Source organism: Acipenser ruthenus, chromosome 1, assembly GCF_902713425.1.
Source record: "Acipenser ruthenus chromosome 1, fAciRut3.2 maternal haplotype, whole genome shotgun sequence".
Taxonomy (NCBI): domain Eukaryota; kingdom Metazoa; phylum Chordata; class Actinopteri; order Acipenseriformes; family Acipenseridae; genus Acipenser; species Acipenser ruthenus.
The window spans coordinates 3,723,558-3,738,322 of NC_081189.1; the positions used below are offsets into that span (position 1 = coordinate 3,723,558).

General features: G+C 39.3%; 1 protein-coding gene across 8 annotated transcripts in view; it reads right to left on the minus strand.

The window, feature by feature from the left end:
• The window catches only part of LOC131739055 (single-stranded DNA-binding protein 2), a 107,588-nt gene that overhangs the window by 24,026 nt on the left and 68,797 nt on the right, over nt 1–14,765 (minus strand). For 4 of the 8 annotated variants that reach the window (XM_059032699.1, XM_059032660.1, XM_059032803.1 and 1 more), the window contains exons 5-6: nt 7,151–7,240; nt 682–759 (exon numbers count right to left, since the gene is read on the minus strand). In XM_059032699.1, the coding sequence (XP_058888682.1) occupies nt 682–759; nt 7,151–7,240 (168 nt within the window). The remainder of the gene's footprint in view (nt 1–681; nt 760–7,150; nt 7,241–14,765) is intronic. The other 4 variants (XM_059032871.1, XM_059032668.1, XM_059032912.1 and 1 more) reach the window with 1 other exon arrangement.

Genomic DNA, 14,765 nt, shown 5'->3' on the forward strand with positions numbered 1-14,765 from the left:
TTATAACCTTCAAGGGGAACACAATAGAAAGCAGGTGGTGCATGTTGTATGTGTTGACATCAGTATTCCAGAGGATTAAAAAGGCACGTTGTCAACATCTCTGTGGTAACTCTGAACAGGGTGACAAATGATTCGCAATTGTTTCTCCCTATTACAGTAAAGCGTTTACAAGCAATGAATTAACCGTAATGCAAACGTGAAAAGGGCTACAACTTATCCTCTCTCTACCTGGCTGCCAGGTACAGCAGCAAGCCCTCTCGACGGATCAATCTACTTTGAAGCAAACCACAAAAACAGATTTACCAAGACTGTTTGGTACTACAATTGTGAAGCACCATTATTTCTCTGTGCAGGTCTCTCTCACTTACATGTACAAACTTTAAACAGGGGAAACAGACAAAGTATATGGTTTTATATAAGGGAGGAAGTGGGGCTGGTGCATTGTCTTGTGCCCTCCTCCACTGGGCTGATACAGGGCCAAAGTTTTTTTTTTTGTTTGTTTTGTTGGACAAATTGTTTTCAATTAATTTTAAAATACATATATGGCACAACATTGTGTATTTATTTCTTAAGGAAAGGTGCTGTACTGCATGTTACTAGGATGTACTGTTCTGTTCTGCGAGCGTGCGTCTAGTCTAGGACTGTGCGGCTTGTCTAGGAGTGGTAGTCTAGGATTATTACCTGACTGTGAGGCCCCATCATGGGATTGCTGTGAGGTGGAGGCTGTGCATGTGGTGAAGGCTGTGAACCGGGAGGTCCCTATGGAGAAAAGGAAATTCACAAATTACAACACAGAAATGTCAAATATGTAAAGTGTGAATACGTCCCAAAGTGTGATGGCGCCCACGTTTGGCAATACAGTTGAACCTCATCTTGTGGGAACTACAAATAATGCCAACAAACTGGCGTTTTTAGAATCTTGACATGTTTTTGTTATTATTATCCTGAAGAGAACACATTCAGGTGTAATAACTAGGGATGCTAGCCTCCCCTCATCACCCCCCAGACAAAAAAACGATCTTCCCGTTAGTAAGTAAATATACGCGTTGATGCCTCCATGTTGTGGTTAAAAATATTAAAAAACAAACATTGTGATGTGTGTTTAAAAATACATTTCCCCTTAATAGAGTACAGTAAGAAGTGAGAATGCCACTCACAGTTCTCAAGGTCAGTGTGTACAGCACCACACTCCCCTGCTTCGCTCCTCTTAAATGTACCTTTTCCTGTACGCCTCCCAAGGGAACACGAAAGCAAACAAGTGCTATTGTAGTGGTTGGTGCTGCGAGCTTTCATCTTCCAATGGGATTCCGATAAGACCACAGCTCCGAGCAACTGACCACCACATGAATCAGCCACCTTGGCCCTAAGATGCTCTCAGGACTGACCATTTCAATTCCAACTCCAAGTCCTGAAGATCCTAGATTCAAGCTATTAATTCCAGAGGAAGTCTAGAACGCTGGTCAAGAACGCTTGGATTTAACCATATATACTGTAGAAACAGCATAGTAGTGCATAGTAAAATCGGCAATCAACACTACAGGCATACAGGAATACAGGAATATCTCCACTGACAAGCCTTGATCTGGTAAGCTATTTACCTCGAGCACTGATGCCTGTGGACTGGGAAGCTGAGGGGTGCCTGAAGTGGGGACTCGGTGGAGCTCCGGATATAGACTACATTATCTCCAAACTAGCTCAAAGCCAGGCAAAAGGCAGGATTAGAGGAAAATGTTAACTTCATATCTGAGCAACAGAACCCATTACTACTCCGAATGACTGCAAAGAGTAATTACAATAAGTGTCATTCGGAATGATATGCTTGCTAGGAAACAGGAGACTCAAATTGTGCCACGCTTTGGAAAAAGTTAAATATCATTTAGAAAAGCCCACTAGAGGAATAAAAGGACTGCGGTATGGTTTTCAGTTTCACTTAATGATATTCAAAAAGTATCCTTTTTTTGCTGTTGCTTCATTTAATTTACTGATGTAGCACAGTGGTAATGCACTTGTAATCTGCAGAGAAGACAGAAGAGACAGGGGCTTCACCGGTTTGCATTCCTTGTAACAGTAAGAAGCAAACATCAGCAACAAACAAGAGAATTAGCTTGTGAGTGGTTGCTGGCTGCCATTAAAGAGGTTTAATCTGCACTGAGTGGGCACTGCCAGCTGTCCTACGAACATGTTGAGTCACAGGATTACCGTACTGACCCGAGCACAGGGTCACCAATGTAAAAGCAAGAGACACTTGCTTTTATTGTTTATATCTTAACCAGAGCACTCTGCAGTATGGACTGTATATTAACCAATGCTTTACCAATTGTACGAACGTTGACACTTAGACATCGCCATGGTCTACAATACAACTTCAGTTACCACTACATTTATTTAACTAACAGGAATTTCCTTCCTTTTTATTAGTGGTATTTATATTATATGGATTAAAAAAAATATACTACTGATTAAGGTTGCCACATTCAGGTTTTTTTTTTTTCTTGTGTCTCACTAAACCATCTACAGTAAATTGAAAGCAAAAAAGCATGATCTAATCATTGGGGATCAAACAGTATTTCAAATGTAGCAGTCAGCAGTACACTGTACACATGTCCAGTAATAAACAAGGTGCAACAAAAACACATGTGCATTCAGAAAAGCACATGGCTAATTTCATTACAACGTCACGCTAAGCACAAACATGCACTGCTGTTTGCACTACACTGTGGAGACATGCCATTCAAAGGACTTATCAATCTTAACAAGAAAATCATAGAATACAGTTCTGTACCAAATATGAAACCAATAGCTCAAAACCTCACGCAAACACATGATGGCAGCCGTATTAGATCAAAAGGTCAAAGTGCATGAGCAACAACAGTGGCAGATTTGCAAGAACATCTGAACTTGCAATTATGTTTATCTGCAATACTCTGATGAACTGCAAGGTAAGCCCCAGAGGTAACTTTTGGTTTAATGACCAATACATAAAAAACTAAATGCCACAGAAAACAAAACATGTAATATAGTATTTACCCAGAAGCTCTTCTGGACGTGGTCAATCACGCCCAACACCCTACAATTCACCTTTACCTGCTACAGCTGCCCACTGATCACATAAAAGAGCATGTGACCATTACTGTAAAGCCAAACTAGCTTTCAGTTCATAAACAGGTCACCCCACCCCCCCCCATGACATTTTCATAGCTTTTCTTTCTTTCTGCTGTTATATTTATAAATCCCAGTTAACCATATAGTATTTAAGATCATTGCATTAGAAGGGTCCGGTGATGCAGTAGAACGAGTTCTCAAACTTGGAACCAGCCTTCTTAAGGGAATACATTGTACTGACGAGAGATAAATCTTCCAAAGCGGCCATCAGGGAGCTGTTGAAAGGGTCAGCAGTAACCTGAACGTACAATCATCAGACGAGTGGGCTGGAATCACCGTGCTGGTACAGCAACTGCCACAATCAATGATCGGGGAGAATTATTGGGCTAGATCATGAAGGATTAGGGTTGCTTAGAAGAGAACTGCAAGGTGTACCAAGAAACAGAACACATTCTAGCGTACTACACTCCATTATTGTGTCCTTTTTTAAAATTCTACCACAAGCCTGCTACTGTATAAGTATAACCACCATACACCTCCCTTGACATGAGACCCTGGCTTAAAAAACATTACCACCACTAGAGGGCAATGTCACCCCATTATCACACAGTCCCTAATTATTCTGGTTTTCTTAACTGTTCTAGTTGTACTTAGTCATGCACGATAAAATTAAAGAACAGTTAAAAACATACAAACAACACAGTTGGTCAGAAAGCAATCATCGAATAATTAAAACTGAATAATGCATTTTTAAATGTGGCTTAAGTAAATAAGAATCATAACATTTTTCAGTTAAAAAAAAAGGATCATTTTACATAAACAAACTATAATAACATTTCAGATCTAAGAATACTACATACTCTTAAGCCATTAATTCACAAAATACTTTAGAAGCCACCTATTTTCATGGTCAGACCACGATTAAAACCACCAGAGTGTAATTCACCTATTACCCCATATAGTGACTACCCTCATTTGAGAGCGAAATCGCTTCAAAAGTGCAATTACGACGTCAGACCCTCACAAAGCAACCTGGGAAATATGCTTGTGGCAGCTCTGTACAACGAGTGCCCGCACAGCTGCTCAATCGAGAGGGAGAGCCCCTCCTTCTTACATGGGCTTCAAACAGGAAAGGGTTAACGCCAGGGCTCAGAAATGATGATGCACAACACACAATGAGCATTAGCAGAACGGAGTCCCCAGAACTCTCTTTTTGAGAACGGAAAAATAACTATCCCCATGTTTTTTTTGCTGCATTTCGTACCCTGCTAGTGTTATAAGAGTCAAAGCCTCCACAGTGTGTCCCAGGTGACTGAAGTACAAACTCAATGATATTACATGCTTGAGTGCCTGGTAAAAAAACACTGGCTTTGTTTTATTCAAAATGCAGATGCAATGTTTATGGGAGAGCGAAAAATACAAATCTGTTTTCCAAAGGTTTTATTTTATAGCAAGCTTACAAACAGTCTCTACTGCTAGAAAACAATGCCACAGGAAAGAATGCCAGTGAGCTTTATTCAAAATACCAGGTATGTGCAACAGCAGGTGAATGGAGGGTACTGGGTTCTCTCATTGATAAAAATAAATCTGTTTTACACCATGAATATTCTCAGATACAAGATGCGTTTAATTAAACATCAGCTTCGTCTTATACACACATGGTACAGTATTTTGTACTGCTGGGACAAACATGCTTCACTATTCTTTCAAAATTTGTATTTAAACTTTAATGATGAATTAGCTATAAGTCAACAGTATAATGTGTAACACGTTACAGTAAAAACAGTCATTTATAAATTGTGTTATATGAATGGATGCAAGCATGGTCATTTCTGCAGCAGTGCTTGTTCAAATATTCATCCCAGCACTACATGTTTGTTTGTACGAAGAACACATTGCCAATTCTATAAGTAAGAGCAAATGTAAACTGGTTCAAACGCAAGACTTGGATAAATACATGCCCTTAATAAATAAATAACTGCACTTGAGATATATATATATATATATATATATATATATATATATATATATATATAATTAGGGCTGCTACGATTAAATCGAAAACCGATTTTTCAATCGATTCCATTCCTCATTATACACATCGATATAAATACTGGATAATCGATTCAATAATTACATGTTTGTATTTTACAGACAAGCAGCGGGCGTGCTCTTCTTTTCCTGCTCGTGTTAACTAGCATCTCATTTGATGGTTCCGTCCTACCAGCGAATCAGTTTGGAAAATGCTTTGTAAGTAGTCCCTCTGTTTATTCGATGTAAATAAATAAAAAGCGCGCTGCCTTGAATCCAGAGCAGGACGACAGGCTTGTACTCCTGGCAAACAGCCTGTCAATAAAGTGTACACATTGAAGAAAGCTCACTGTACACTTCTTTGGAGTTTCAAAATGAACTGTTATATAATGTGTATTTAACAATATTCAATAACGTTGACCTATATTGGGTATGCATGTTGTGGTAAGTAAATCAATGTATTATTATTATTATTATGATGTTTTAGGCAGGGATTTCCACATTGTGTGGTTCACAGATAGTGAAGGTTAGGTGGTACAGTATCAACAAGATGTAATGTGTGATGCTGCAGCTGTCACTGAATAAACAAAAGACGTTTTCCTAAACTCGTGTCTAGTTTATATAGACTACTTTCCAAAGTATTGTAATCTGTTTAGAATAAATATTTTAGTAACACCCCATGTTAAACTTGCCTTGTTGTGAATGTTGTTGTGTTTTTTTTTTTTTTTTTATTTCTCGTGATGCTACCAAGGCGTAATTACCCCTTGCATTCAATTGTTGTGCATAAGCTTTTACTGAACAGCAATGACATTAAAATAATCACGTCGCGGGGAGAGGAATGGAGTGAAATGTACGTGGGCGTTACAATCATCGATATTTACTTGAACGATTCGATTTTGTGTGCCCAGTTAATCGAGTGCTATTTGAAGGCTTAATTGACAGCCCTAAAATTAATGTATTTGCCCGTCGCTAATCCTGTGCCTCTTTAGCTGAAGAGAAGGCTAACAAATAAAACACAAGTAAATCACACAAGCTGAATTCACATCCAGAAGATCGGACTTCTAAGTCTCTATAAACAAAGCAACATTTTTAATCCATGGTTCCAGCTGTTAGGATTAAAATTTTGCAAGCATGGTACAAGGCTGTTACATAAATATTAAGAGGGTAAAATGTGCTTATCAAACTTCTCAGGTTAAAAAAACACATGTATTTGTTTTGTAATCCTTAAAAGAACACTTTGATAAAAATTGTGCATTCAGAAATGCCCCACCCCCACCATGAAGTAATACTGAAGGAACGCATGCTTCCTTCTTGAGCAGGAATTTATATTGTTCACCATTACATTTAGTTTATAAACTATGGGATTATAAAAAGTGAAAAACTGGATGATGTTTTGGTGATTTAATACCAATTTGAAAGACAGTAATTATCACATATATGGAAGTCTTCGAGAGCTATTATCAACCCACTTGTGTTTTAGGCAGTAAAGCTGCACACGGAACAGTTAACTTGACCCCCAATATATAAGCGTGTCAAAATTGTAATTACTGCTACATGCAGGATGTGCAGTGTTGCTTTAAAAGTGTAGAGGCACAGCATGCAAGATAGCTGCTAACTCTTTTGTTCAAACAGATCTCTGCGTCTGTATTATAAATATCATTGCCTGCTGTAAGCGTGAAAGTATCACAACACAGACAGTTTGTTAAAAATACACAGATTTAAGAATATGGCCGTATTTTCAAAGCGTTTACCACATTCTTAAATAACTCCTATTTTTCAAAAGGTTTTTTTTTTCTTGTTTTGTAACCTTCCCTTAGACTTTTGATTAAATAAAGAGGATTTAAAAAAAAAAAAAAACGCTTTGAAAATATGTTCTTTCTGTAAGCATTTCTATTCTAAAACATTTCAATGACTGTCATGACATTATTTATTTTACTGTTATTGGTGTTGTTGGGGTTTTGCAGCTAGACTAGGAGGGCTGCTGGACTCGCGAGTATCCTTGCTAGCTGTACTGTACCTGGAAGAATCCCGGCGGTACAGGCCCCACTGGCATGCCATCTCCTGGGGGAATGTTTCCTAGCACTGGACTGGGAGCAGCCGCGGCACTCTGGAAAAGAACAAAGAAAAAACAAGCCTCTGTTACTACATGCCAGAAAACTGCGTCCCACTGCGTAAACAGGATTTCCACATTCTAAGAAGAACTGTCTCCGTTTGTAGGCTTTCTGCTTGTCTTTCATATTTAAATCAATCGTACAACACATTCAAATGGCACATAAACAATTGGAATATTGATAGTAATATTAGTGCCACATAAAATACAATTGAATGTGCTTTTAAAAAGGAAATATTTTTTATCACAAATGCATAACCTAGAAGTCTAAAATCCCTTCTCAATCTAAAACTAGTTACTCTTTTTTTTTATATAGTAGCAATTATGTTAGTTCAGACACAAAACAGACCCAGATAATTCTTAAAACTATTAATATTCAAATGCACTTCTTTTACAAATGAATGCTACAGATTTTCCAGAAAGTTAAGATGTGTTAATCTGCAATGTGTTGCACGCTTGCATGGAAAAGTTAAAACACTAAATTAACAGTTATGCACTGTGTAATCTTGGTTTAAAAAAAAAAAGAGAGCATGCAAGTACACGTGCACGCACACACACGCAAACACACACACACGCACGCAAACACACACACACGCACGCACGCACGCACGCACGCACGCACGCTCTCACACTTTTAATGAAAATCTGGCCGCAGCATCTTTTTTTCCGGATTAAGCAACTAACCTAATATAAATCAACCACTTCACTGCTAAACGAATTTGGCATTTATAAATGATGATCAAAGATGAGTCTATTCATTAGTAGAAAGTTGGGTTTTTGACACAGAGCCTTTTAATCTATTACACTACATAGACATGATCTGTTGTGTGTTAATGTATTTAAAAGGTTTTTTTTTTATTATTAAAAAAAACACTTCGTAAAACATTTAAATATGCCATTTCCAAGTCAAACAGGAAGGGTACACAGCAGAGAATAACTAAAATGAGGGTAATTTCAAAAGTTAATAGATTCATTTAGTTGGACCCTAAACAATATATCCCATATATCCCCTCATACTCTCAATAATGTGTGCTGCAGAATGTGCTAACAAAGATTTACCACAACTGAATAAGATACATGTACAAATGAAGTGTGACACACAGTACTGTACTGCATGTACAGACGTGCTCAAATTTGTTGGTACCCTTACAGCTCATTGAAATAATGCTTCATTCCTCCTGAAAAGTGATGAAATTAAAAGCTATTTTATCATGTATACTTGCATGCCTTTGGTATGTCATAGAATAAAGCAAAGAAGCTGTGAAAAGAGATGAATTATTGCTTATTCTACAAAGATATTCTAAAATGGCCTGGACACATTTGTTGGTATCCCTTAGAAAAGATAATAAAGAAAATAATAGACAAGCATGGTAAAGGTAAAGGCTACAAGACCATCTCCAAGCAGCTTGATGTTCCAGTGACAACAGTTGCAAATATTATTAAGAAGTTTAGGGTCCATGGAACTGTAGCCAACCTCCCTGGGCGCGGTCGCAAGAGGAAAATCGACCCCAGATTGAACAGAAGGATAGTGCGAATGGTAGAAAAAGAACCAAGGATAACTGCCAAAGAGATACAAGCTGAACTCCAAGGTGAAGGTACGTCAGTTTCTGATCGCACCATCCGTCGCTTTTTGAGCGAAAGTGGGTTCCATGGAAGAAGACCCAGGAGGACTCCACTTTTGAAAGAAAAACATTAAAAAGCCAGACTGGAATTTGCTAAAATGCATATTGACAAGCCACAATGCTTCTGGAAGAATGTCATTTGGACAGATGAGTCAAAACTGGAGCTTTTTGGCAAGTCACATCAGCTCTATGTTCACAGACGAAAAAATGAAGCTTCCAAAGGAAAGAACACCATACCTACAGTGAAACATGGAGGAGGCTCTGTGTTTTGGGGCTAATTTGCTGCGCCTGACACAGGGTGCCTTGAATCTGTGGAGGGCACAATTAAATCTCAAGACTCAAGGCATTCTGGAGCGAAACGTACTGCCCAGTGTCAGAAAGCTCTGTCTCAGTCGCAGGTCACGGGTCCTCCAACAGGATAATGACCCAAAACACGCAGCTAAAAGCACCCAAGAATGGATAAGAACAAAACATCGGACTATTCTGAAGTGGCCTTCTATGAGTCCTGATCTGAATCCTATCGAACATCTATGGAAAGAGCTGAAACTTGCAGTCTGGAGAAGGCACCCATCAAACCTGAGACAGCTGGAGCAGTTTGCTCAGGAAGAGTCGGCCAAACTACCTGTTAACAGGTGTAGAAGTCTCATTGAGAGCTACAGAAAACGTTTGATTGCAGTGATTGCCTCTAAAGGTTGTGCAACAAAATATTAGGTTAGCGGTCCCATCATTTTTGTCCATGCCATTTTCGTTTGTTTTATTATTTACAATATTATGTTGATTAAAAAATCAAAAGCAAAGTCTGATTTCTATTAAATATGGAATAAACAATGGTGGATGCTAATTACTTTTGTCATTTTCAAGTTATTTCAGAGAAAATTGTGCATTCTTCGTTTTTTGTGGAGGGGTACCAACAAATTTGAGCACGTCTGTAAGCATTGAAGTATGCCTCCACTTTATCCCTGAGAAATGCACTACCAATATGAACATATATTCACACATAAACCTAGGTGGTGACTGTTGAAGTCGCTTACATTCCTTTCACTTGCAAAGAACGCACAGAGTAAGTCACTGATAGGTCCACGCTAAACGATACTCAAAACGCCCAACAGTCGAGCAGAGAGCCTGTCCTCACCCCTCTGAATCGAGGTTAAGGGTTGCCTCTGGTAAGCCGCAAAACCTGCTGAACTAGTTGCTGGATCTTCTCGTGTCTCTCAAACAGTGTGGTGGCATCATCTCCTCCTCCAAGTCGCAGTGAATGTTCAGATCTAACATTACTTTCCTAGAATCAGCCCTGACGGCGAGGGGAGCTCAGCCCTGGAAGTGCCAGGGTCATGGGTTTATACGTCACAATCCAGCACTCACCAGACCTCAGCTATTGCCTGCTCAATCTGCTCGAGCTGTGGGTAGCTGCTTCAAGTCGGTTAACTTTATTCAGTGAGTAGACGCATACGTGCAGTGCTCTGCTCTAAATTGTATCAGTCGAACACAGCGCCATGACCCTGATTTTCACCTCCTGCTTTTATGGAGCACACGGGAGGGACTTTTTATTATACTTTGTTATTGGTTTTCACAAATTAAACAGGATGAAACATAAACATAATTTAACAGAGATTTAAGTGGAAATCATATTAATAATAATTATAATTGTTACAAAAGAGAAGAGAAAGAGGAGAAAGGACAGAAGAGAAAGAAAAGAAAGAGCCAGAGAGAAAGACAGAGAAAGTGCCGTGCTACTCCTCTCTCTTTCTGTGTCCAGACATCTGTACACAGGAGAATGCTGGTGTTAAGGTCAGGCGAGAACAGTGCTATAGCTATATTTTAAAAAGCCAACATGCGAAAAGCCCAAAAAAAAAAAAAAAAAAAGTGTGATGCAGAAAGAACTACTAACTAAGGAAAAAGTCACAATTTCTGAAGCATGGAGCTACATTTAAAAAATATGTCAACTCAAAACAGGCCGCTTACAGTGGGATGGCTTGGGTGCCAAGCAGGAAGTTGACAAGTGATGTCCCAGCACATGGTAGATCATTGATTTAAGAAAGCCAAAACCACAAGCATCAAACTTCCCTCCTTCATCATCATGTTTAAAAGAGCAAGTTACAAGATGAAGGACTGAAAACGATGAAGGGAACGTGGCTCTGCAGTACACTTTTATTGCCTTTGTCAGGAGCTGCTCTCTTCATAACACTTCAATCAACTTCTTTTACTGAAACACTGACACAATAAAACCAAGCAATCCATCAAATACTCATGAAAGCCAAAAGAGTAAAACCACCATGGTGCAGCTTTCCAAACTCCTGCTTCTCCAATCCATCACTCTGTACAGAACTGCTCAGGCAGTGCCTGGCACAGAACACACACACACACTGTACTGCTTAGAAAACAGGGAACTTAAAACATGAGCGCTGGAAACAGCCCTCAGGACACATAACCCTATACAGTATATGAAGAGATGTAGCTGTCCCCTTGTTATTTTTTTAAAGCGGTTGACTTTACTGCAGAAATCCATGCAGTAGACATAATACTTGGAAATCTATAAGGGTGCCTGGCAAAATCCCCCATTTCCCTGTACTGGTAATGGAAAACTATGAACTACTGTGTGCTGAATGTGCTGGACAATCAAGCGTGAACTTTTCATAGAACAATAACAAATACTTTTAAAATTGAAAAACAAAGCCTACACTTAAATATAAGCATGTTTTCCCTCAATTTGAAATATGCTAAACCTACACATGCGTTTTAAACTGGTCTAGGCATGAAATACCAGTTCAACAAATGCATTCTGCTTGTTTCTATTCACTTTGTATACACGTTTACTGTTTCACTCATCACATCCTGAGAACTTTTAAGCACCCCTCTGGCCTCAATACAGCTCTCAAAACACGTCTTCTCTCAAAGTACAGCTGGGATACCAGTGTGTAACCATTAACCTGTCCCCTTGAAACATGGAGGGGATTAAAAAAATACATCAGCAGGACATACAGTACAACTTAGAACATACTGTATGTGGTAGTTCTTACATCCACTGGTGGCAGGGTGTTACAGGGGGACAGGCTAATGGTTACACACTGGTGCACTCGTTTGATGGCTCTACAGCAGCCACAGGGGTCATTTTAACTTTGTCACAAGAATCTGATGACTGAAATAGAAAATTATATACAAAGTAATTCTTAAAAAAATAAATAAAATAAAATAAAAAAATAGTTAAGATAAATTCATAAATAAATCTGGACAATTATGGACTACAGCCTGGACAGTGGACTTAACTGGGCAGTGCATTTTTTCCTTGCCATCAGTAATGCACTCAGAGTGTGTGCCAGTTCTAAATTCCTCCCGCTTTCCTTTATGGAAACTATTATCTTCATTGTTTTGGGGAAGAACGGCTCTAGTCATTCTCTGGAGCTTCCTGGTATAGTTTGCCAAACCCTGCCTTCCCAACAATAGCTGGCATTTAAGGCTGATCAACTCTCTTAAATAGACAGGCTAAATATAGTGCTTCCTGTGGCAAGTGATGGGTAGATCTGTGTCCTGGGCAGGCATCAAGAACTATGTGCTTGCTTTTGTTTATGTGAACATAATATCTTTGCTGTAAAAATAAGTACATTTTTGATTGTTCATGTTCTCTTTCCAATACTGGGGTATACAGTACAAAAAAACCAATCCTTAATGTAATCAAATCTAACCAAAAGATAAAAACCAGAAATGCTTTGACATGTAAAATTAAACAGTATTTGTCTATTGGATTTACGGATTTGACGGAACTAATGATTCCCTTTAAAAAAAAAAACACATTTTAAATAAATATTAAAAATACACCTGTGTCATTTACCCTTTTTTCTATAACATAGCATAGAAAAACAGTATGCACTGAATATTAAATCTGTCTAAAGCTTTACTACCAGTTTTTACAAAGAAACCCTTCAGTGGAGCAGGCGTTTCTGTTGTTCCTACAAAAAGCTGCAATGATATTCACAAGCAAGGCGAGCAGTGACAGAATACCCCTCCTCCAATTTCCCCAGGGACAGAGGCTGCTCCGCTCTGCTGCCTCAACAACTACTAATACCCACTGCAAGATTCCCTTTCCCACAGTGCACCTCCAGATCACATCTCTGCAGAACAGCAGAGACAGTCTGCACACCATTTCAACCCAGCGAGTTTAACGCATCATGGAACTCTGCAATTTTGAAATGTGAAAATTCAAAATTGACCGTCGCATCAGACGTTAATGCTTAAGCAGCACCCGCTCCAACTCCAGCGTTTGAACCGGTCCTCAAGGCTAGAATCAGAGGAGCTGAGCAAGCTCATACCAATTACTGTGCAGCTGGACAACACACAAATGCAATCTTCAGGGCAATATGATATGTGGTTAAAATAATAATAATACATTCATTAGGTTCGTGTGAGCACTTACGTGGGTGTTAACTCATGGTACAAAGACCATCCAGGTCTTGCAGAAAAACCTCATGACTGCACCAGGCATTAAGCGGAGATAGACTGAAGACAAAGGGTTGGAGTTCTCTACACAGAGAGCAGTGAGGGTATGGTATAGGTTACCTAGTCATGTTGCTAATGCAGAAGAATTGGCATCCTTTAAACCCAATATGACAAAGCCGAGCACTGATGGGCTGAAGAGCCTCCTCTTGTTTGTACATGTTCTAATGGTTTATATGTTCTTAGGACACTGGTATGTTATTTTCCCCATAGAGGGAGTGAAGGTGAAGATTGAAAATCACACCAAACATCGTAGTACACACAGATCTGACCCATGCTACTGAAGCTCAGCAGAGTTCTAGGACATTTAATGATTACGGAAATGGGGCATGTGTTGTTTGCTTTCATTAGTTCATTAACTTTTATTTTCACTCATCAGTAGTTGTTATGTGTTTAGTGCTTAGCTTAATACATTTGGGTTATAGAAAATAGGTGACTTTTTTTTAAATCTGGGCAGCCAATGGGCCAGACATTGGCTGAAAGCATGCACACCAAACATCATTCATATATAAAAGACGACCATTTAGTGCTTTATGCTTTTGTATCATCCACAACTATTAAACACTATTAGAGATAATATTAAAGAGGATATGGTTTTACATTCTTTAGTGCAGGTACTAAAAAAAACTTTGCTGCGTTTACTGTAGCATTGCTCTTAATTCTGTTTTATTTCTATGGATTGATTCCCGGCTTGCAGTTTGCAGATACCTGAGGTCAAAATAAAGACCCTGCACCAACAATACTCATTTGGTTAACCCAGACCTCACAATGCCAGGCAGCAACCAGGTTCACAACTCCTGCCATGCTACAAAATCACCTGGCAACGATGCCAGCTTCTGACGCACCGCTTTCCTGTTACGCACATGCACATAGCTGTTGTATCCGAGGGGAATAGGTTCACATTATGTTCTTGTGTTTCCAGCTCACTGCTTCCAGCCACTCTCGTCCTCATGCTCCAGTAAGGCATGGGTATGTTTGTTTGCCCCACCCCCCCACCCCGAGCAGCCTGCACAGCACCTGTCAATCAAAATCCACCCTTGGAAAGCACTCCTTGGGAAAGCCATTTGATTCGTGCAGCAGAGATGTAACCTGCTTCCCAAACCACATCACATATCACATATCACTACAGCAACCCCAAAGCTTCCAGTTTCCCTTTGTGTGTGTGTGTGTCTAGGTGCATTAACCATCAATCATTTACCAACGAGGAAGATTTCTACATTATCCACCATAATGTGTGTAGGTCACGTCAACATGACCATAACCCCATGACTTCGAAGGTTGCCTCCTTACCTAACTTTGGTTTGGTATTGCAAGTAAAATATGAAAAAATATCAAACCTTTGCACCAGAAAACCATCTTTTTGGTGAGGACTACTGAAACAAAGTACGTCAGTTACTTACTGGCGTGTGGTT